The sequence below is a fragment of the Polypterus senegalus genome, chromosome 14, assembly GCF_016835505.1.
Source record: "Polypterus senegalus isolate Bchr_013 chromosome 14, ASM1683550v1, whole genome shotgun sequence".
Classification (NCBI taxonomy): Eukaryota; Metazoa; Chordata; class Cladistia; order Polypteriformes; family Polypteridae; genus Polypterus; species Polypterus senegalus.
Window position 1 is genome coordinate 64,375,143 of NC_053167.1, and position 22,957 is coordinate 64,398,099.

General features: G+C 36.7%; 1 protein-coding gene across 2 annotated transcripts in view; it reads right to left on the reverse strand.

Annotated features, from left to right (window-relative positions):
• The window catches only part of LOC120514245 (collagen alpha-1(XXIV) chain), a 327,082-nt gene that overhangs the window by 154,246 nt on the left and 149,879 nt on the right, over positions 1 to 22,957 (reverse strand). For both annotated transcript variants that reach the window (XM_039734522.1, XM_039734521.1), the window contains exons 15-19: positions 18,292 to 18,345; positions 13,114 to 13,158; positions 11,829 to 11,882; positions 9,203 to 9,256; positions 6,716 to 6,769 (exon numbers count right to left, since the gene is read on the reverse strand). In XM_039734522.1, the coding sequence (XP_039590456.1) occupies positions 6,716 to 6,769; positions 9,203 to 9,256; positions 11,829 to 11,882; positions 13,114 to 13,158; positions 18,292 to 18,345 (261 nt within the window). The remainder of the gene's footprint in view (positions 1 to 6,715; positions 6,770 to 9,202; positions 9,257 to 11,828; positions 11,883 to 13,113; positions 13,159 to 18,291; positions 18,346 to 22,957) is intronic.

Here is a 22,957-nt window from a genome sequence, read left to right on the forward strand (position 1 = left end):
AGTTAAATGTGCTTACAAATGATATCCTATTATGATTAATGATTTTCTGCTAACATAACTATCTACCTTTTTTTTTTTTTTTAAAGAAACATATGCCAATTGACTTAAAATCTTTTATCGAGCACATCTGTCTCACTTAAAATTGTCCAAAATGTTTCCAGGGCAAGATCCAACCTGTGAATGCTGTAATTGAGCTCCAGATTCATTAGGTCACATGTTTTGGGTCTGTACCAAATTAATATGTTTCTGGACAAACATTTGTAAATGTCTATGACACAGGCTTGGTGTCACAAACCCTCCTAATCCACTAACAGTTGTGTCTGGTGTATTGCTAGAAGGGCTTAAAAGGGAGAAGGACAAACAAACTGTAATCGCCTTTACTTCACTACTAGCACATAGACTTATCTTGCTCAACTGGAAGAAACCTAGCCCACCTTTTTTAGTTAGTGGGTAACTGATGTTATATACCATTTGAAACTGGAAAAAATCAAATTCTAAGAGGATCTATTCAAAACTTTTTTAAACCAGGCAGGATCTAATCAATAAATTTTAGAATAAGCACTTAAAAAGGGGGAAAGGATTTTCTCCCCCGTTTTTCACTTCTACTCGTAAAGTTTTACTTTGGTTGTTGGCCTTCCTCTCTTTCTCATGGGTGGAGGTTGATTTAAATTTAGCTTTGTTAAATTTTGACTTGATTGTATGGAATGTTATATGTTTTTAATAACTATAATAAAAGATCTTAAAAAAAGAAACATATGCCAATATTGTTTATATATGCTAATTTTGTATATGGCATTTATCTATTTAATATTTTAAAAACAATGTAAATTTGAATACAGAGAGACAAGAAGAATATGCACTCATATGCGTTGTATGTTGGAGCCAATAACCATGTACTAAACTATTAATGCTGCTTTAATATTTGGGTTATCACAAAAGAATACATTCCTTTGTACAGCAGTTATCAATAAAGAACCTTGACAACTCATCTGTGGTGTACATTTATCATAACACTGGAGTAGGATACAGTCATGGAAATGCCAGACACCAAAATGTTAGAATTTGTTTTTTTCTTGGAAAAGTTTATTTTAACATCTATTAAACTATTAAGCTATATAACATTTTGTAAACATGATGCCCTAAGACAAATATCAACTTGAAAAACAACAACTGTGTAATAAAATTGTAAAGTCCTATTATAAGAGTTTGTCCATTGAGGAAAAGAGCTCTATATAAGCAAAACAAAACTGATCTAGGAGTTCTGAAGCCTTAAGAAAACTATGCATTCTCAACGACATATAATCAAGTTTATAGGAAAGAGCCTAACATTCTTTATCCAGCAATGAACAATCTAAGTATGAAAAGTGTTTGCAAAACTGTGATGTCCATGTTTTCCAAATCTGGATACTACTTCTTAAACCCGGGACATCAATTGTTTTTAGGAATTCTAGCAAAAGGAATAGCAGAGTTTATTTAACATAGAGATCGAAGTACTCAAAATGTGAAAAAAGTGCAACTCAAATCTTCGGTCAACAAGACACCAAATAATTTCACTAAATCCCAAAAATTACGCCATAAAATAAACTGAATCTTTGGGTGTCCAATTAATAAAGCCAATAAAACTAATAATACTTTAAAATCATCGGGGTTGTGGAGGGTTAACCCTTTTCTATCCTCTCACTCAATCCATAGACCTGAGCCACCTTTGGCTTCTGCAGTTCCCTGGGCGCTTTCCCATCCTTGTATCCTGCTGTGCTTTACCTCTCATACAAAGAAGTATTAAAAGAAAAACTAGAATTGTGTTAGAGTATTGTTTCAAAGAAAGTGTGACAAAGATTAAAAATTACTTGCTATACTGTAAATACAAGAAACAATGTGTAACTGTTGAAAAATGAATTTTTTGCAAATTATATAATTTATATTGCAGATTTACTAAACATTATTTTCTTTTTATTGTTGAGCTGCAGGCAACTAGTCGAGAGTTCACTTATAAAAAACTGTTTCAACAGCCAATAGATAGGGAACCTACTAGAATATCAGTGATTGCCTCAGTCCCCAGCAACAACAGAACAAATAAAAGAATCTACAAAGTTGCCCGAGCTTTAATATCTATAAAAAGATTGCTTTCTCCTTGAGGTTACTCTTCTCTTAGATCCAAGTCGGCATGTCAATGGCAAGTGCGGTTGAATGTATTATGTTTGTCAAGCAAAAAAAAAAAAAAAAGATATTACAGTGTGTAATTTAGGTGCTGCTGCTGCCTGAGAGGTTGATATATTCAAGGTTAATTTACAATATATTCTGTGGATGTAAATTTTCTTGTAAATGAAAACCAATAAAATATTTCTCTCTCTGTTTCTTTATATTTAAAAACTAACACAAGTGTTTCACAAGACTATAATTTTCAGGGCAAAACACAAACTTTTAAAACCAGGCATCATCTTTTGGATGCTGAAACTGAAAATATGGTTGCCATTTTAAGATGCTATGAATTATATATTACTGTATATCAGCTTGCAGAATTTCAATCTGAATTGGTAAATGTTAAAAGTTCTGGTTCTCTGTACACCCATTCCTTGTCATGCGGTTTATTCAACCCTAGCCTATGAGGATTGGGGGTGCATAATTGAGATTACTGCAAAATATTCAAAAAATTATTCACAGCTAAAACACTTGTAAATGTGCTGTTGAAATGCATGATGATTATTTTCAATACTTACGGTAAAATGCTTCAAAATACATCCTTCGTTTACTTAAAGTACACTGAATTGTGGAATATAATCTTACTTTCATGCAATACTACACACCAGCAAATGAAAAGTAACTGCTTAAACAAGCTTAAAATACCAGAGTTAGGTCCAGTAAGCCATCCCCGAAACCAACCACATAAAAATGTTTTCATACTTTTGGCATAAATCCCCAGATCACAACAGTAAAAGAAGCAACATAAGAATTTCTTAGAAGTTGCAACAAATTATTAGTAATTTAAAATTTGTAATAAAGTACAATGTTATGTGTTTTAATAGATTAAGTATACATATATACACGTTCTGTTAATCTAAGATCATATGAAGGAATATATGTAGCAATCCTATGCGTATTTTAATGTAAAATAAACCTAACAGCTGAGGCTTGTGTAAGTCATCTCTGCTGGCTCACGTTCTGTTTAATGCCCTTTTTTTAACATATTCAGCAGCATTTCACTTACTTGTTCCTTTATTGCATTTGTAAAAATATTTTTTCTAGTATCTTATATAATTACTACAGAAATATATTGTTTAATGAATTTTATTAACATCACAGTACTTTGATGAAACAATCAAAATGAAGTGAACAAATGTGTTAAAAGACCGCAGCTTTTAATCATATGTAAAGTTGTTGAGTGTCTGCGTATTCTGCAGTGTGGTAATACTTTAAATATCTGATGAAATGTGCCAAATGTCTGCTTTAGTTTTGTCTGACATTCTCATGGCACATGTTACAGGTGGTATATCTTTCATCTCCACACACGTTAATGTACTCCACACAGCAGACATTATAGTGGCCCATTGGTTCTATGGAATTAGTCTGCCCTTCACGTTCGTCTCACTTTTAACATTACAGTTACACAAATAAACAGCTCTCAGAAGGTTGCACTACGAACAGCTGTTTGATTTTTTTAAAAATGTATTTTAGCTGAATAAAGGAAAGCCAAAATGTAGTTGTTCAGATCAAAAAATCAACAGAGATCATTTGAATATACCTTAATTATTGTTACTGCATTTCAATAGAGGCTGCTTTTTACATAAACTGAATGATCTCACTGACAGCTTGTTGTATTCTATAAATGTTTTATCTATCTGCTTTTCGTGCACAGTGTTCTTTCTGTCCTTTGTTCTGATGTGTTACTTTGGAAAAAGCCTTATCAAAATCAACTTACAAAAACAGCAATCATGGTCATTGGGGTCAGTCAAATGTTTGGGGAATAATTACATGCAGATATTGTGAAAAATCTTGATCAAAATTTTCATATGCTATTCATCTTCTGTACTATAAATGTAGATTTGAGGAATAAACAAATAATAATAAAAACAGAAGCTATTGATACTTTAAGCAACATTGATCACAGCATGTTTAAATTTGAAAATATCTATGAAAACACATAATACTACCATAGACTTGTGGAAAGACTTGTGGTAAGCAGACTTTATGAGGATGAGGAAAGATCTATATTAGACAAAAATGAGGAATAAAAACTCAAAATGACTATAAATGGTATATGGTACTGTAAATACCGCAGGGGTTGGATGGGCGTACCAACCAGAAACGAGAATGGTTCCTTATGTGGACCGGGGGCTCCAAGTATTAGATGGGCATCCTGACCAGGAAATGGCTGGAGTGGATGGATGGAAAGCCCACTGGAAGATGCCGCTTGGGACTCTATTCCCCCAGAACGCTAGATGGCAGCAGCCCAGGATATCGCTGCCCAGCACGAAACCAGTACGGCATGCTGGGAAGTGTAGTCTGGCAACACAGCCCTACTGGGGTCTGTGAGTGTCATAAGGGGGCGCTTCAGAGAGATGCGCTCCCTAATAAGCTGGACTTCCATATAACCCAGAAGTACTTCCATTTGGTAGTAGCCCTGACACCGGAAGTACTTCCAGGTCCTTAATAAAAGGGAACTCACTCCCTTATCTGGGTGAGTTGAAGCTGGGTAGACGTGGAGCAACACTTGACCGGAGGAAGGCAGAGTGGGAGTGAAAAGACAGTATTGTGGAAAGAGAGAAAGAAACTCTTTGTTTGTGCTGGTGTTAGTTTTTGGAAGTATTTTGTAATAAACCTTCCATTATTTGGACCCAGGACTGTGCTGGTGTCTTCATGTTGGAGTTTGGGGCTCACCGAAGCTCCTGGTTCCATCACAGTAGATTTTCCTGGACTTTGAAAACACTAGTGTGCTACTAGTAGCAGATCATATACTGTACATATTTTTGATGCTGAAAATATTGCTACATTGAGTCTGGAAGTTCTCCTATGTCTAAGAGGAGGAGGAGGAGGAAGCTCAATATATTGTGAACTGGGACGCGGACACAGGCAGACGGACAACATAGTTCCACCACACACCATTTATTATACAAAATATTTACAAATTTGGCTCACGTGCACCCCCAGTGCCTCTGCACCGTTCCCCCAAATGTCGAGGCCACACAAGTCTAATGCCTCTCTCCTGGCCGCCAACCGTCCTCTCTCCAGTTCTGTCCTCTTCCACCCGACATCCACTGCTAACTGGAGGGAGACGGCCCCTTATATGGGAACCCGGATGGGCTCCAGCTACTTCCCGGCAATCAGTCATGGCCACACCCCAGTGTCCCCTGTCGTCTTCCCCCCAGCACTTCCTGGTGTGGCGGAAGTGCTGGGCTCCAGGGATATGCAGGCATTGGGGCGCCGCCTGGCGGTGGCCACGGGTCCCTACAGGGCAGGGCTTCCAAGCCCTGTACCCGAGGCCCCCAACATAACCAGGACGGACACCCCCTCGCGGTCTGGAGGAGGCACAAGCCCTCCTCCGGTCCTCCTGGGCGTCCTGGCCGAGGACCACGTTAGTTTGTCAGTCAATACAGTATGACATTTATTTTTCAGTTAATCTGCTTTGTGCCCGTTAGTTTAATTTTTCAGCTTACCTATAACTTTGTTTTTGAAAATGTGGTTCAAAAAATGAATGATTCACTTACTTTTAGGTTATGAGTAGGAACATATTTATAAATGTATGCTATTGTAAAATACAGCAAAAAAGTAATAAGGTATTCATATCCTTTCTTTATTTCTCATTTGTCCTCCAACTCCAGATGTGATGCTTAGTGAAGTAAAGCCAAAGAGCACTCATTCTGAGCCATTATGCAGCTGTTTATCTGTGTCATGAGTAATACAGTCCATCTGCTTTCTTTTATACTGTTATGGAAAAGGTTGCATCAAATTACAAAAAAACATGTGATTTCCATATGCCCATCTTCTTTTTTTTTAAATAAATGATCAAACACATTGAAAAATGAAAGGAGTGAGTAAAAATAGCTGAAATTAAAACCTGAAAACCCCAATGCTGTAAGATATAATGTCACAAGATAAAGTAAGCGAGTAAGTAAAATATGCAAATGAAGTAAATTAATAACAATTCTGTTTAGTATTATTGTCTCAAATACCTCTAGATAAACTTCAAAACTAAATTGACCTAAAGTAATACATACATAAGTTAAACAGCACTGTTCACTTCAGCTCTAAAGCTATACAGTTAAACATTTTATAACAGTAAACTCTGAAAACTGGCAACTTCCACATGAAGCCTGTATCTCATCATTTTAATGGTCAGCAGACATTTGACTTGGGGCTAGCTGATCACCTTAATTGCATTAACTGACCAATTTCCTCAAATCAGAAGGGAGGTCCATAAGCTAACTTCAAAATGTTTGCGCAGTTTGAGATGGAAGAAGACAGGAGCAGCCATGGTGAGAATAACACAAGGCGAAACCAGGACTGACCAAGACTTGTAAAGAGATTTAAATACACTGGATTTTATTCTGTAGGACTGTGTACAAATAGAATTAAAGTAACAAAGCCTTGCCAAGAAAACATTTCTGAAAGTTAGCAGAGAATTAGTGAAATTAGAACTGAGTGAAATACACAACACATAACCCAATTCAAAAAAAAAAAAACAAAAAACTACAAGGTATTTTATTAATGTAAGGCCTACCTCTGGTCCTGGGGGCCCTGGCAATCCTTGGGGACCTTGATCACCAATTTTTCCCTGTATTAAAATAATACAGCATTACTTACATGCAAAATGTAAATGCAGCTAGTTCATAAGATCAATAAAGTTAAATAATTAAATTAAAGAATTTTTATTAGATACTTAGAAAGACTGTTTACAGTTTAAGTATTTGTCCTTTATACAATTCTTTTTAATCAAAGTCACACTGTGTTTACTTTTGTGGTTTGTATGCACATTACTTTATCTGTGTTCCTCACATACGATTCTGAGTGTCCACAATAGCTGCTGTACACTTTTGCGTATATATGTGTTCCATTGTTTTTGTTAATTATGGATGAATTGTGTTATATGTATGTTTGTCTGTTGTTTGGTTATAAATGCCCTGTATCTTTAAATGTTAGTACATTCCATGTGTTTTGTGGGTGGTCTCCAAAGACCACCTGCCAGTTACTGCCAGAAATTGCCCTCTGCCCTATAAATCCGGAGCGTCTCCCACTGTTTCTGATGGTTCCTTTTCAATGTGCTTAGGAGTGGTGAGCTTTTGTGCTTTTTTGAGATGTTCTTCTGATTTCCTGGTTTTTCCAAACTTTCCACTTTTAACAACAGCTTGTTTACTGGCCTAGACAATTCCGGTATTACTTTAGATTAGGTGTCCCTAATTACACTGTACTTACCATGTAATTACCTGTATAATTACAGAGTAACTAGGTGTTATTACCTTGTATTCACTGTATAATAAAATGTAATGCAGTGGTTAAGCACTCAATTGAAACTGTTATTCCACAATTTATACACATACATACTTAAAAATTGTTTAATAACAATTGAGTACTGATCACTATACATGGTAAGTACAGCTTAATCAGGGACACTTAATCTAAACTGATACTGCAATTCCTTTATGTCTTTGCGCTCAATGGGGATTATTTTCAATAAAGAATAAACCCTTTTATTTTATAAAGATTCTAGCAGGACATAGAAATTCTATGAATCTAGCTGGGCTTTTAGGACTTATGACCTATGGGACTACTAGTCCATAACAAGAGTTATGGTACTCATTTTCAGTCTTTCCCCTTTTAACAATTAGATGGAGGCTTACTGTAACCTTTTGGTTTTGACTGTGTTATGTTAAGTGTGTTCAACAAACTGAAAGATTTTTTTAAGAATTGTAATAGAAATATGTATAATCCTGTAGGTAAAAATAAGTTCCATCTAAACACCTTTTTTATAAATTGTTTTAACTTTTTTTAATTATTTGTTAAGCAGTCATCTTTCTTATGAACATCCATTAATTCAATTGATACTATGTTCTATTCCTCTAAAAAATTGTACTGTTTGCATTTGTGTGTGCAGTTTGGAAACTCCTGACTCTGTAGTTACAATTGTGAAAACTGTCAAAAACGCAATATCTATCCACAATGAAATTAATAGAAATGTGCACTTAAACCATGTAAACTATACTTGTTAATGTTTCAAGAACAATGTATTACATATTCAACAGATTAGTAATTAGATGTATTATGTACTCAATGAAATTTAAAAAGAAATGTCTAACTAAGCATACACTAAATGAAAAGAATTTCAAAAAGAAACCACTTTCTCTGTCTGAGTGGGACCAGAAGTAAAAGAAGCAAGAAAAGAGAAATTAAGAGGATTCAGAGGAGGACCCACAAGGCTGAATATGTGTGTCAGCCTCCAGTAGAGAAAGCCATTAAAGCGGTGCCCACTTTAAAGAAAATCCACATCATTATAGCATGGTAAATAGTTTAATTGCACCACAAGTGGTTACTCTGAGGGCGCTAGATTTTTAAGAAGGATGTAGGGAACCAACAGGAAGTCAAAATGTATTCCCAGACAATGGGTGGCAACAAAGAAGTTGTCCTGTGGCAAAATTTTAAGAATTTGGTATAGTTTTCTAAGAAAGACCAGGGCTCAGAAATGCAAAAACTCAAGGGCCCTGCAATATGGGCATATGTCATTTGTTTTCTATAATAATGACAATGTTCAACAACACCAGGTGTGCAGATGATTTATTTACTGAGTCCTCCCCAAAACCTCTTTACTCATTTGACCTTTGTCTGTTTTAAAAATAAAGTGCCTGTACAGCACTTGAAAAAGCACATTACCTTTCAAAACATTGTTGGTTCTACTTCCCACTGCTTTTAGTAAATTAAATGTTATGAAATATTGTGTGCTGTAATGGAGTTATGTTGAGAAGTGAGGAAAACTTTATATGAAAATATTCCCACACTGTAAAAACAGTAAAACTAATTTCAAGCACATTATATTTGTTTACATGCTGGTAGTCCCTTTAGTATTCATGCAGATGAAATATTATATTGTAGCAGTTAAGTATGTTATTATCTGTTAATGAATGTTATATTATTGTACAAAATTTACTATTTTTTGCAATTACTCATTAAAGTTTAACTAAACAAGCAAAAAAGTACAAGTAAAGCATTAACATACAGGTGGTCCTGGCTTTCCTCTGATTCCTGGAGGTCCTGGCAAACCTGCTGCACCCTTCAGCAAAAAATAAAGGTTTACATGAAACAACTGTTTCAGATACAGAACGCTATAAATCACTGCAACACACTAACATGTTTACATATGTCAACAAAGAAAAATATATCTGTTTACATTAGTGTATTCCAGATTAAATAATGCATTTTTGATTAGGTTTTAGTCAAAATCCTGTACAACAGTCACTGCAAAAAAAATTTAAAACTATTGGGAGGTCAACATTTTAATCATTTTAAATGTTATAAACAGACACAAACAATAGATTTGTCAAGCAATGCTTTCAGCAAAAGTTATATACACCTACTCTGTGATATTGAAGGGCTATATCAGTTTGCATCTAGAAAAAGAAAAACCTCTACAAAGACAACAACTGTTTTTCTTATCTCAGTAGAGGAATACTCTGATAGCAAGCTGATAGCAAGCAGTGAAAAGGACCAGAAAATATCCTTATGTCACATTGATATTGCAGCAAAAGGAAAACATTAACATAAAGTTTGCATTGTTTTTACTGTAAACTCAACTAGCATAAACAACTTAAAAATCAATTTTATTCCCAAAATTAAAAATTTTACCATACCACTAAGATTGCTCGCACACAGAATAGTGCAAAAAGTTCAATTTTTCAGTTATGAATGTATCGTATATATACCACAAGCGCATTCTGACTATGCATAATTGAAAAATGTAAATGCTGCTCTACATTTTCCATCACCTCATTAAAGAATTAAATAATTATGTATTGTTTTCTTTGTTTGCAGCTGTTCAATAGGTATCTTATTATAAAATTAATCTCTAAGTAATTATTCACCCGATTAAATCTGCTGCACTTGTGTATTTGTGTCCATTTTTTAAATGTTGAAATACAAATGTAATACAAGATCACCAATGTAAGCACATGACTACTAAAGTAGATGGGTTGCTTGAAAGGAGGCAGCAGGGATACTAAATTCTTTAAAAAAGGGGCACATTGGAAGATCAACACTGTTGTCCTTAGGTAAGCACCTCTTAGAAGGCCACGTAACAGGCAGATTTATGAAGTGCATCAGAAATAATTGCAATATTTGTTTCCTTAAATCCAAGAGAGAGGCTAAGGGGGATTAGCATAAGACTATGAGAACTTTCCAGATTTGTTATGTGGCAACTCAGGGCTTACATTTAGGATAGGCAGGGTCCTGATACCTGCTAGGTAAGGCAAGTCAAGTTGCTTTTGACACCTTAATTTTTAGGCATGGCTCACAGATGCAGAAATACCTGAAGTTAGGAACCCTGTAGAGTAGCCTTCTGGACATTCTGGGTACATTTCTAAACCCAAAATAACATGTAGGATCTCTGCACAAGCAGCCCTAAGATGTGGTATAAAGCCACCTCAGTACCATAAACCTTTAGAGCATGAAGTTAGGAGATGAACTGAAAGAAACACAATTGGCCAAAGGAGGCCAGAACTGAGAGAGAGAGAGAGAGAGAGAAAGAGAGATATGAAAAAATAAATATGTTTTGTGTTTGCAATTTACTTTGTTGACTGGTCAAGTAGAGGAGTCACCCAACTGGGCAAACAGGAGTTCAACACCTGTCTAGTAAGGGATGGAGATTTACAACTTTTGTTTTGGTTTCTTTCTTTGGTACTTACGTAGTGTTTTGTTATTCACAAAGCTCATGTATTTATTTTTGTAAGAAAAAAAAAAAGAAAATCATTTTTTTCAAGTACCTTGCTGACTTTGGCTTGTTGGGTTACAAAGATACCCCCTACTACAAGATTGTACTGTCACATCAAATACACTTTCAGTTGCTACATAAGATGGAGCTTATTAAAGTAAAGATTCAAAAGCCATGTAAAGGCTACCAGATGTACACAAGGAATAGACTTCTCCCAACTAACTCTTATTTTTATCCTAAGCACTTGGTTTAGCCGAATACTCCCATTTATACCAGGCAGCACTGTATAGACTATTTGTAATTACTTCCATACTGGAGAGAGTAAAAGTATAGTGATACTTTCAATTAGCAAATGATCAAACAGCACTAATGAAAAACTAATGAAATATACTGGTTCAGTTGTTTTAATATTGAGCAGCTATAAAACACAGTAAATGTTTAGTTCAGTAAAAATGACCATTATTTTGCATATAAAATTTGTCAATTTACAGCTATGTATATTGAAGACCATATCAGGCAGCCGCAAGTTCATAGGGGTAAAAAAAGGAACAGACCCAGTGTTTAAAGACAATGGTATACTCCTTCAACCTGCTGATGTCATAAACGGTTCAAGTATCATCTTTGTGCAGTCAGTAAATGAAGGGTCCCTGCATACAACCAGGTGCCAGAATTGTAAAGTTTCAGAGATATAATACTAAATAGAAAACATTCTGGTTTGAATGAAAGACAGGCAGCAGTCTTTAAGGACTGCAGTGTTTTAAGAAGGCAGTGTCTACATTTTTTTAGCATTGTAGAGGAAGCACTGACATTTTTGGTTTCTCACTAATTTTATGAAACTATTAATCAGGTTATGACATATAGTTTGTATTAATATTATTTTAAAGCTGCAGGAAAATATAATTATAATTACAAAGCATACCTTGTCTCCTTGATACCCCATTTCTCCAGGTGGGCCCACTAAACCAGGATTGCCCTAGATTACAGGAAAACTTACAATTCTTGAAATCCACAGATTATTGCAAATAACAGTCAAACAAATGAACAGCATTTACAATAACTGCCACAAATAAATGCACTTTTATTAAATAGAACAATAAATAAATGCATACATCATATACATCTGAACAGAATAACATAAATAACAGGCATTTTGACAGTAAAAACCTGAGTTTAAAAATAAGGTGTTAGTATATTGTGAAGTAAAATTCACAATGTGCAATACATATAGTAACCCTGTGTAAAGAGACTTATTTCTTTAAGGCTACAGTGCCAGTACACATATTTCTGCCGAGCACTATAGAAGTGAATTTTCTGAGATACTGTAAAAGTGATAAAAGAATCACCAAAACAGATTATCTCAGGCAGTTATAGAAGTTTCCTCTAGAGCAGTGTTTCTTAACCAGTGGGTCGTAAGTTTCATTGCTTATAATTGTACAGTGTCACAAGTAGATTGCAGCTACAACAGTTGTGCTCGCTTAAACAACCCACTTTCACTCCCCATGCTCTGACATTTATGCTCAATTCACCAAGGAGGACTCCTACCCACCTCCAATCTCATCAAGGGGGACTCCACCTTCCACGCCTCTCTGTAATGATTGCACTTGAATGAAGACACTTACGAGGAAAAAGGTGGGTAGTGACACCAGAAAGGTTTAAAAACACTGCTCTAGAGAGTCCAGAGTTAAGAGACAAGCTGAGGTGAAAGATTAAGAATGAACTGTTATATTCCTGAAGTACTTTGTTATTACAAAAGCAAAGAATAATTTAGATAAACTGTAAATTTTATTTTATCTTGTTTGGAAACCAAACAAAACATAAAGCTCAGTATTAACTGCATCTAATATTTAAGAACACATTTTCTTTATATCAGCTTCTCTTGAAAAATATACTAAACAAGTGGTTTTTAATTTTTTTTTTTAAGTTGGACTGAATAGATTAAAAAACAAATCAATATACGTTTGTGTGGACAGAACACAGTTAGATTAAAAACTTACATATTTGAATACAGCAAAGTTAAAATTCTGGCTTGTACAAAAATCTTATCAAATCTCATAAAAATATTAATTACTATAGCCATTTATTATGGTGCATTGAAAGAAAAAAATACCATTTGAGTTTTCAGTGCAATAGAGTGATTCGTCATTCTGGACTTTTATTAACACTGTATTTTAAAGTCACTTCAATAATAGAAATATTTAGATCACCTTATCACCTTTCAATCCAGACTGCCCAGCATTTCCTGGTAAACCCTGACAAATAAAGAATAACAAGGTCGAAGATTTAACAGTGATATTTGAATTTCAATAAACTTAAGATATACAGTGCATTCGGAAAGTGTTCACAGCGCATCACTTTTTCCACATTTTGCCTTATTCCAAAATGGATTAAATTCATTTTTTTCCTCAGAATTCTACACACAACACCCCATAATAACATGAAAAAAGTTTACTTGAGGTTTTTGCAAATTTATTAAAAATAAAAAAATCACATGTACATAAGTATTCACAGTCTTTGCTCAATACTTTGTCGATGCACCTTTGACAGCAATTACAGCCTCAAGTTTCTTTGAATATGATGCCACAAGCTTGGCACACCTATCCTTGGCCAGTTTCGCCCATTCCTCTTTGCAGCACCTCTCAAGCTCCATCAGGTTGGATGGGAAGCATCAGTGCACAGCCATTTTAAGGTCTCTCCAGAGATGTTCAATTGGATTCAAGTCTGGCCTCTGGCTGGGCCACTTAAGGACATTCATAGCGTTGTCCTGAAGCCACTCCTTTGATATCTTGGCTGTGTGCTTAGGGTCGTTGTCCTGCTGAAAGATGAACCGTCGCCCCAGTCTGAGGTCAAGAATGCTCTGGACCAGGTTTTCATCCAGGATGTGTCTGCACATTGCTGCAGTCATCTTTACCTTTATCCTGACTAGTCTCCCAGTTCCTGCTGCATGATGCTGCCACCACCATGCTTCACTGTAGGGATGGTATTGACCTGGTGATGAGCGGTGCCTGGTTTCCTCCAAACGTGATGCCTAACATTCACACCAAAGAGTTCAATCTTTGTCTCATCAGACCAGATGGAAGGTTCTCCTCTCTCCATAGAGGACCTCTGGAGCTCTGACAGAGTGACCATCAGGTTCTTGGTCACCTCCCTGACTAAGGCCCTTCTCCCCCGATCGCTCAGTTTAGATGGCTGGCCAGCTATAGGAAGTCCTGGTGGTTTTGAGCTTCTTCCACTTAAAGATGATGGAGGCCACTGTGCTCATTGGGACCTTCAAAGCAGCAGAAATTTTTCTGTAACCTTCCCCAGATTTGTGCCTTGAGACAATCCTGTCTCGGAGGTCTACAGACAATTCCTCTGACTTCATGCTTGGTTTGTGCTCTGACATGAACTGTCAACTGTGGGAGCTTATATAGACAGGTGTGTGCCTTTCCAAATCATGTCCAATCAACTGAATTTGCCACAGGTGGACTCCAATTAAGCTGCAGAAACATCTCAAGGATGATCAGGGGAAACAGGATGCACCTCAACTCAGTTTTGAGCTTCATGGCAAAGGCTGTGAATACTTATGTACATGTGCTTTCTCAATTTTTTTATTTTTAATGAATTTGCAAAAATCTCAAGTAAGCTTTTTTCACATTGTCATTATGGGGTGTTATGTGTAGAATTCTGAGGAAAAAATGAATTTAATCCATTTTGGAATAAGGCTATAACATCACAAAATGTGGAAAAATTGATGTGCTGTGAATACTTTCCGGATGCACTCTATGGATTCAAAAAAAAAAAAAAAAAATACCACTATAAAGCCCTAGACCACTGGCCATCACAGGTGATGCAAACAGAAGAGAAATGAAATAATTTTCAAGTTAATATGTAACAATGAGAGTTTTATAGTTGGCTCTATTTCAATTGAAAATCAGTGAAGTGTTAAATTATTGTATAAATCATGATCCTAATTGTTACCACCACTACATTTTGAAAAGTAAAACTGCTTAAAATATTCTATTATTAAAATATAATAGATGTTAACCAAACCTTACACACTGACAATGAAATGTCTATACAGTATACAGAAACACACACTTTACACTTTTGTTTAGCTTGAACAAAATACTAATGAAATCTCCTATAGCTATGAATCTAAATGATGTTTTAAGATCAAATTGGTTTGGTGATAGTAATACAAATAATATATCCTGTGACTAAATAAGTAAATACTTTTAGAAGCTACTGTGTGCAATATTTATTTAGATTCTGTCTAATTACAGTATACCATAAAATAAAACTTTTATTCAGCCCTTAAGCAATGAAAGTTTAATATATTAGACTAGCTGTGTGTAGTCTTCGGCACAAAAACAACATGTAAACTCCCTAGCAGTTTTACTTTTATCAGTGAACTTGCACAGGTGTCAGCTCAGTGGGCGGGGACAAATCGTATCTTGTCCGAAATGGATATGTAGTCGAGTGCAGCTGTGGCACCAATTGAGCGAGACAGGCTGTCTCAGATAACAGGCATGTAACACAAAGCTGAGTTTGTCTGCTTGGGTTGAATGAGAAGTGAGGTGTATGCAAGTGCCATCTCACCAAGTGCAAGTCACACTTGTATAAGCTTGTACATCTTCCGTAGAGTTCATACCAACTCCTGTGGCTGTGGTTGAGCGTGAGCAGAGTGGAGTGCTCCATACACACACACACACACACACACATCTTTCATAGTGAGAACTGAGGTGCATGCATGTGCCATCATAATAAGGTGGAGTAGTGGCTCTAAGGCTAGGGATCTGTCTAGACAATCAGAAGGTTGCCAGTTTGAATCTATTCTGTTGGGTCCCTGAGCAAGGCCCTTAACCTGCAATTGCACCATCCTGGGTATGACGTTAATCTGCATCTAGCTCTGCAAGCAGGTCCTCCAACTTGCAGAGAAAACTCAGGGGCTGGATGTAGGACTGGCCACTGAAAAACATCTCACACTGTGTGTGGTGTGGTGCCGAGGTGTCACCCATTGCACTGAATCCGGGTGGTTCGTTGTGTGGTCTGTGCAGCAACACGCTGTACTCAGCGCATGCTCCCAGCCTCTCTCACTCTCTCATGTGCTATCTATTGGCTGTGGCTGAGCATAAGCAGAGATAACTGCTCCACACACATGTCTTTCATTTACATATGTCTAATATTTTTCTTTTGTTGTGCAGAAAAGAAAAATGACTTTCAAGATCTACTAAAGAAAAATTGCAGGTCGATCCTTAAAAAAAAAAAAAACAACTTGTGTTTATAAAAAAAAATGTAAAACAGAATAACTGAATTCTGTGAGTAACAGAGCTATATTCTTGCTTTATAATCTGTGCAATAGCAAGAAGTCTACTTAAGGTGGTATGTATGGATCACAACTCACATCAGTTAACTAAAATAACAGAACAGCAAGTATACACACACACAAATTCAACAATAGCTGTCTCCAGTGACAGACTTTTGACAGATCACTCTGGCTCTGTCTATGGTCATAAGGGGCTTTTATAATACTATTTGCATTTGCTGTAATATAAGTCTTGATGTGAATTCTGTAAAATTTTTGAAAGTCATTAGATTACACACTATACAATACCAAACTGAATGAAGATGGCAATTCTCCCTAGTCCATCATAATCATTGTGTCCTGGCCAATACAATTAATTATTTAAAAAAGATTAATTTCTTGCATATAGTACAAGATTGAGTGGGTTTACGGTATACTATAGATTTTGTTATTCACTTGAGGTTCAGATTTTACCATGAGTTGCTTTAAGAACACTTTGGCTCTTAAGTAGTAGAGTTTTTTGGTAAACACGCATTAAAATCTTTTTAACTATGAAGATTAAGGTAGATGCTTTTTGCTTTTAGTGTCTTTTTTTGTTCTCTACTCTATAAAGTACTGAATTATGTGCAACTACTGTTTACATGGTACCAATTTTAGGTATTACTGTTTTATAGTAAAATACCCATCAAGAAATTACACACCAAAAATAAAACACAACATATATATCTTCAATTTTTAATGTGAGAAACATTACTAACTATTCAGAATTGAAATTCTACACGATTTTTATAAAGGTACAGTCTTCAGATAAAATAATGCCATATACAATATCACCAAGTTGATGATATGGACAGGGATGGAGTCACGGATTCTGCCTTACTAGCTGTGCTTGTGGTGCAGCAGGATCTTTAGGTGTCCAACTAAAGTACGACTGGGGTAACTACCTTGTTCTTTATCTTCTCCTTCTGTTTCTTTCTTCTTGGCTGGTGCACTACTCTCATTTTCAAACATTTGGACTTCTGAGATAATCAGACAGGAGCTCCACCTTCACTTATTTTGATCAACAATATCTCTCACATGCAATAAGGTATAGTCAGTATTACTGCTTTAAAGTTTTCTTTGTTATATACATTTTGAAAATCCTTTCATTTACATCATTCAGCCAAACCCTTCCCCTTCCATAAGAAATAAAGTACAGTTAAGGCACAGACATAACCACAAAGACATAAAGAAGCAAACTATGTATGTTGATTTTGACTTTATACTGCATGCTTGCTGCTAGTTCATTACTTCTTTACAATCCTCAAGTTCTACAGTTTTATACAGAGTGGATTTTTAAACATTTCAAATCACCTTCAAGTGAAATTGTGTCTTTGATTGCATAGATACAATATGTTATGTATCTACTCTCTTACTTTTTGGCAGTATTTTGCACATGTTATGTAATGTGTAACAATTTCATATCAATGACAATGGCCTTGTACTAGGCTAATTTTTACTTATACCCTTTCCATTACTCATACCTGAGTATTATCTGCTTGGTGTTTGCATATTTCTCCATTCGGTGGGGAATTTGGATTCCTCAGTAGACTATGGTTTGTCTCCCACATAGCTAAAGATGTGCAGAATAGGTGAACTGGTAATTCTACATTGGCCCTATGTGAATGAGTGTGGGGATGAATGCCTAGGATTGCTTACTGTCTTCTGCTAAACACTTCTGTATAGGCTCTGGCCCTTCTGCAACCTTGAATTGGATTAACTGGTTTTGAGAATGTTTATACAATTCTGGTTCTGAAATTTCTGTTAAAATGGCTACCAATTAATAGTTTAGTGAGGAAATGTTGCTTCCAACTCTTTATAATACCTAACAGGTGGCATGTGTTTTTATCTTACCGCAAATAAAACACCCTCTTGAATTTAATCCTTGTTATTAATGTTGACAGAAATGGACAACGAAGGATATTTAAACTAGCAATACATAAACAAAATCATAACTGCACTTTTACACTTTGTTTATGAATCAATGTTGATGTGATTTGGACAAAATTACATTATCTGTTCATCTCTATTGCTGTATTACTGAATACTGTGACTATACCTGAGGTCCCACAATCCCTGTTGGTCCACGGGGTCCTTCTGGTCCTAGGTCACCCTGTAAAATAAGAAAACAAAATATGTAACAGTGAATATACATTTTAAGGAGGGTATCATGTTAGTTGTCTGCCATTGACAAAGAATGCAATAAACTTTAAAAAGTGGGTAGTACTCTGTACTAGAACAATCAAATACTTACATTTTCCCATGCTATATGGTGGTTTAGGGACACAAACAGATATTTTATCCAATGGCAAAAAAATGAAAAAAGTGATACTGAAACTTCCCCAAAATTACATAACATTTATAAAACTAATGCACTAGTATTAGATATTTAATCTGTATTATACTGCAACTTGTAAACTGATGTGAATTGAAAAAAATCTAGTGCAAGAAGGGTCAACATCTATTTTTAATACAATGTATGAGTTTTGATATTGTCAGGGATGCCAGGGGCAACGACCGGGCCGGGACGCCGTGAGGGACCGGATGTGGGTCTGCACCCACCCTAGATCATGTGGGGGCCGCCTTCCTGGTTGCTTTGGGGGCCACGAGTTGAGGGCATGGAAGCCCCACCCTGCAGGGGCTCGTGGTCACCACCAGGAGGCGCCCCAATGCCTTGGGGACCTGTTACCTCAGCACTTCCGCCACACCAGGAAGTGCTGGGGGGAAGAATTAAAAGGCGTGGGCGTGGCCAATGAAGGAGTGCCGGGAATCACCTGGAGCTCATCCGGGAGGATATAAAAGAGGCCGTCTCCCTTCATTCAGGGCTGGAGTCGGGTGGAAGACGGACGAGGCACGAGAGAGAGTGTGGGGGCAGCCCGAAGAAAGGCATATTGTGGCCAGGACTGTGTGTTGGGGTTTGTGCACTACTTTGGACTGGGTCTTAGTGACCATTTATTGTAAATAATTTGTAAATAAAATACGTGTGGTGGTGACAAACAACATGTCCGCCTGTCTGTGTCCAGGTCGGCTCCACAATATATATATAGATATTTATGTATGTATTTGTATGTATGGATGTATATATATAATATATATATATAATACTAGCAAAATACCCGCGCTTCCCAGCGGAGAAGTAGTGTGTTAAAGAAGCAATGAAAAACAAAAGGAAACATTTTGAAAATAACGTAACCTGATTGTCAATGTAATTGTTTTGTCACTGTTGTGAGTGATGAGTGTTGTTGTCATATATATTTACACACACACACACACACACATAAACATATATATATATATATATATACATATCTATACATATACACATATATACATACATATATATATCTACATATATACACACACATACATACATACACACACATATATAAACATATATATACATATACATACATATCTACATATATACACACACAGCTATTTCGTATCAGTGCAACATGCTGTTTGTTAAAACGGTTGACTCCCGCTCTTACGTGCAATAACAAATCAAATCATTAAGTTGTCTTTGCTCATATGTCATTTTAGAGCTGGACGCCTGGCATCTTTTTTTGGCCACAAGTTCGTTTCTGTTTGGTGTGAGGTTCTGTGTTGTGGAGATTCTCAGGATGGATTGCAGGTGCTCATCAGTGAGGCGACTCCTGTGTGCTGTTTTGTTAGTCTTTATCACTGAGAAGAGCTTCTCACACAGATATGTGCTACCAAACATGCACAAGGTTCGAGCCACATGTAGACGGACTTTTTTTGTTCTTCAAAGTCACCAAAGCGCCGTGCAAACTCAGTGCGCAATAACTGTAGCTTCGCAATAACTTGCAGCATCATAAGGTAGACTTGATTAACGCGGTAAGTGTTCGGCAAGGCAGCTGAAGCGCTGCATTATGGGATCTGTAGTTTATTGTGTTACCAGCGCTTCATATACCCGGCCATTAATAACAATAATACAGTATATAAAATGATCTCGGGCGGATATAATTACACGCCGGGCGGATGTGGCCCGCGGCCCTTGAGTTTGACACATATGGACTAAATAGAACTTGAAAAGATATATTTTTTCAAATGTGATCGCGCAATTCAGATAGAGTTGACGCCAAGACTACAGCCTGCATGCCTCAATGAGTCATCCTCCCCTCGCTCTTACTTTTTACCGTTCATCTAATGAATACACTGAGTATGGCTTTACCAAAACAATCATTGATGGCGAATAAAGTATCCATTATTCGAGTATGTAGATCGGGATATATATATACATGTATATATACCCGCGTATCGCAGCGGAGAAGTAGTGTGTTAAAAAAGCTAGAAAAAGAAAAGGGAACATTTTAAAAATAACGTAACATGACTGTCAATATACAGTATTTGTTTTGTGAGTGTTACTGACTGTTGCTGTCATCAAGGATTTGATTATCATTATTTCTTTCAATCAGGTTCGTATTTGTAGGATGTGTTGTGTTCAAGTTACATTCCGTGTTTGTCAATCGTTGTAAAGATGACAGGTTTCATTCATCGATTCGTTTCTTACTGCATCAATAAACAGCTCGTCTTCTTCTTTATCTGAGACCTGACACACTGCATGCACGGGTTTTTTTTACACTGTCTTCCTTTAGCGGGACATTGACTTTTTCCAACGAGTGCTTTGTTTCCACAGTATCTGGATTTATGAATATGCTTGTAAGTATCAGACGCTTCATATTTTTTACTGCCTTTTCAATTGTGTAATTCAGTTTTTGTTCAGCGCTTTTTGGAACTGTTGCTTTTTATCTGTGCACTGCGTCAGTTCACGTGAGCCGCTCGGTGTACATGCATCGAAGTTTCCCAGCTGTGCTGGTGCCATCTCGTGCTATGTCCATAGCTGTATTTAATGTTACCTTAGTCCTGGCACTTAAAACTTTCTCTCGCAGTTTCGCTGAGTTTGTGTCAAACACCACCCTGACCATCTCATCTTCCTCTCCATAAGCACAGTCCTTCACCCGTGAATATTTACCCGTGGCAGTTTGCTATTGGATTGCCGCTGACGGACAGCCTTATATGGGCAGGCACTAAATTACAAACGCCAGCGGCAGCCTGTCTATGAACTTAATTTAAAGTGTAGGTTTACATCGTGCTTTGTTTCCGAAGTAGCAGAACTCATGAATATGGTTGTATATGTCACTCGCCGCTTCTTATTGTTTCGCTGCCTTCTCAATTATATAATGCATGTTTTCTTCAGCGCTTTTGGAGGTCTTCCTGGTTTTCTATGTACTGCGTGATTACGTGGGAGGCGTGATGATGTCACACGAAACTCCGCCCCCATCTCCATTACAGTAAATGGAGAAAAACTGCTTCCAGTTATGACCATTACGCGTAGAATTTCGATATAAAACCTGCCCAACTTTTGTAAGGAAGCTGTAAGGAATGAACCTGCCAAATTTCAGCCTTCCACCCACACGGGAAGTTGGAGAATTAGTGATGAGTAGCCTGCCCATTTAATTATTTAGGAATGGATAAATAAATTAAGATTTTGTACAAATAATCTTTTTCATTTTTCTTCCTTGATAGATTCTAGCACCTCCAGCAACAGTCGCTCGCACCCCAATATATATATATATATATATATATATATATATATATATATATATATATATATATATATATATACACACACTAGCAGAATAGCCGCGCTTTGCAGCGGAGAAGTAGTGTGTTAAAGAAGTTTTGAAAAAGAAAAGGAAAAATTTTAAAAATAACGTAACATGATTGTTAATGTAATTGTTTTGTCATTGATATGAGTGCTGTTCTCATATCTATATATATACTGTATATATATATATATATATATATATATATATATATATATATATATATATATATATATATATATAGCAAAATACCCGCGCTTGGCAGTGGAGAAATAAAAAGAAAAGGAAACATTTTAATAATAATGTAACATGATTAACAATTGTTTTGTCATTGTCATGAGTGTTGCTGGCATATATATGTATATATACTCAGCAAAAAAAGAAACATCCCTTTTTTCAGGACTGTGTATTTCAACAATAATGTTTTAAAAATCCAAATAACTTTACAGATCTTCATTGTAAAGGGTTTAAACAATGTTTTTCATGCATGTTCAATTAACCATAATCAATTAATTAACATGCACCTGTGGAATGGTCGTTAAGACCTTAACAGCTTACAGAAAGTAGGCATTTAAGGTCACAGTTCTAAAACGCAGGACACTAAAGAGACTTGTCTACCGACTGTGAAAAGCACCCAAAGAAAGATGCCCAGGGTCCCTGCTCATCTGCGTGAACGTGCATTAGGCATGCTGCAGGGAGGCATGAGGACTGCTGATGTGGCTAGGGCAATAAATTGCCATATCCACACTGTGAGACGCCTAAGACAGCGCTACAGGGAGACACGAAGGACAGCTGATCATCCTCGCAGTGGAAGACCACGTGTAACAACACCTGCACAGGATCGGTACATCCGAATATCACACCTGCGCGACAGGTACAGGATGGCCACAACAACTGCCCAAGTCACACCAGGAATACACAATCCCTCCATCAGTGCTCAGACTGTCCACAATAGGCTGAGAGAGGCTGGACTGAGGGCTTGTAGGCCTGTTGTAAGGCAGGTCCTTACCAGACATCACCAGCAACAACGCCGCCTATGGGCACAAACCCACCTTCGCTGGACCAGACAGGAGTGGCAAAAAGTGCTCTTCACTG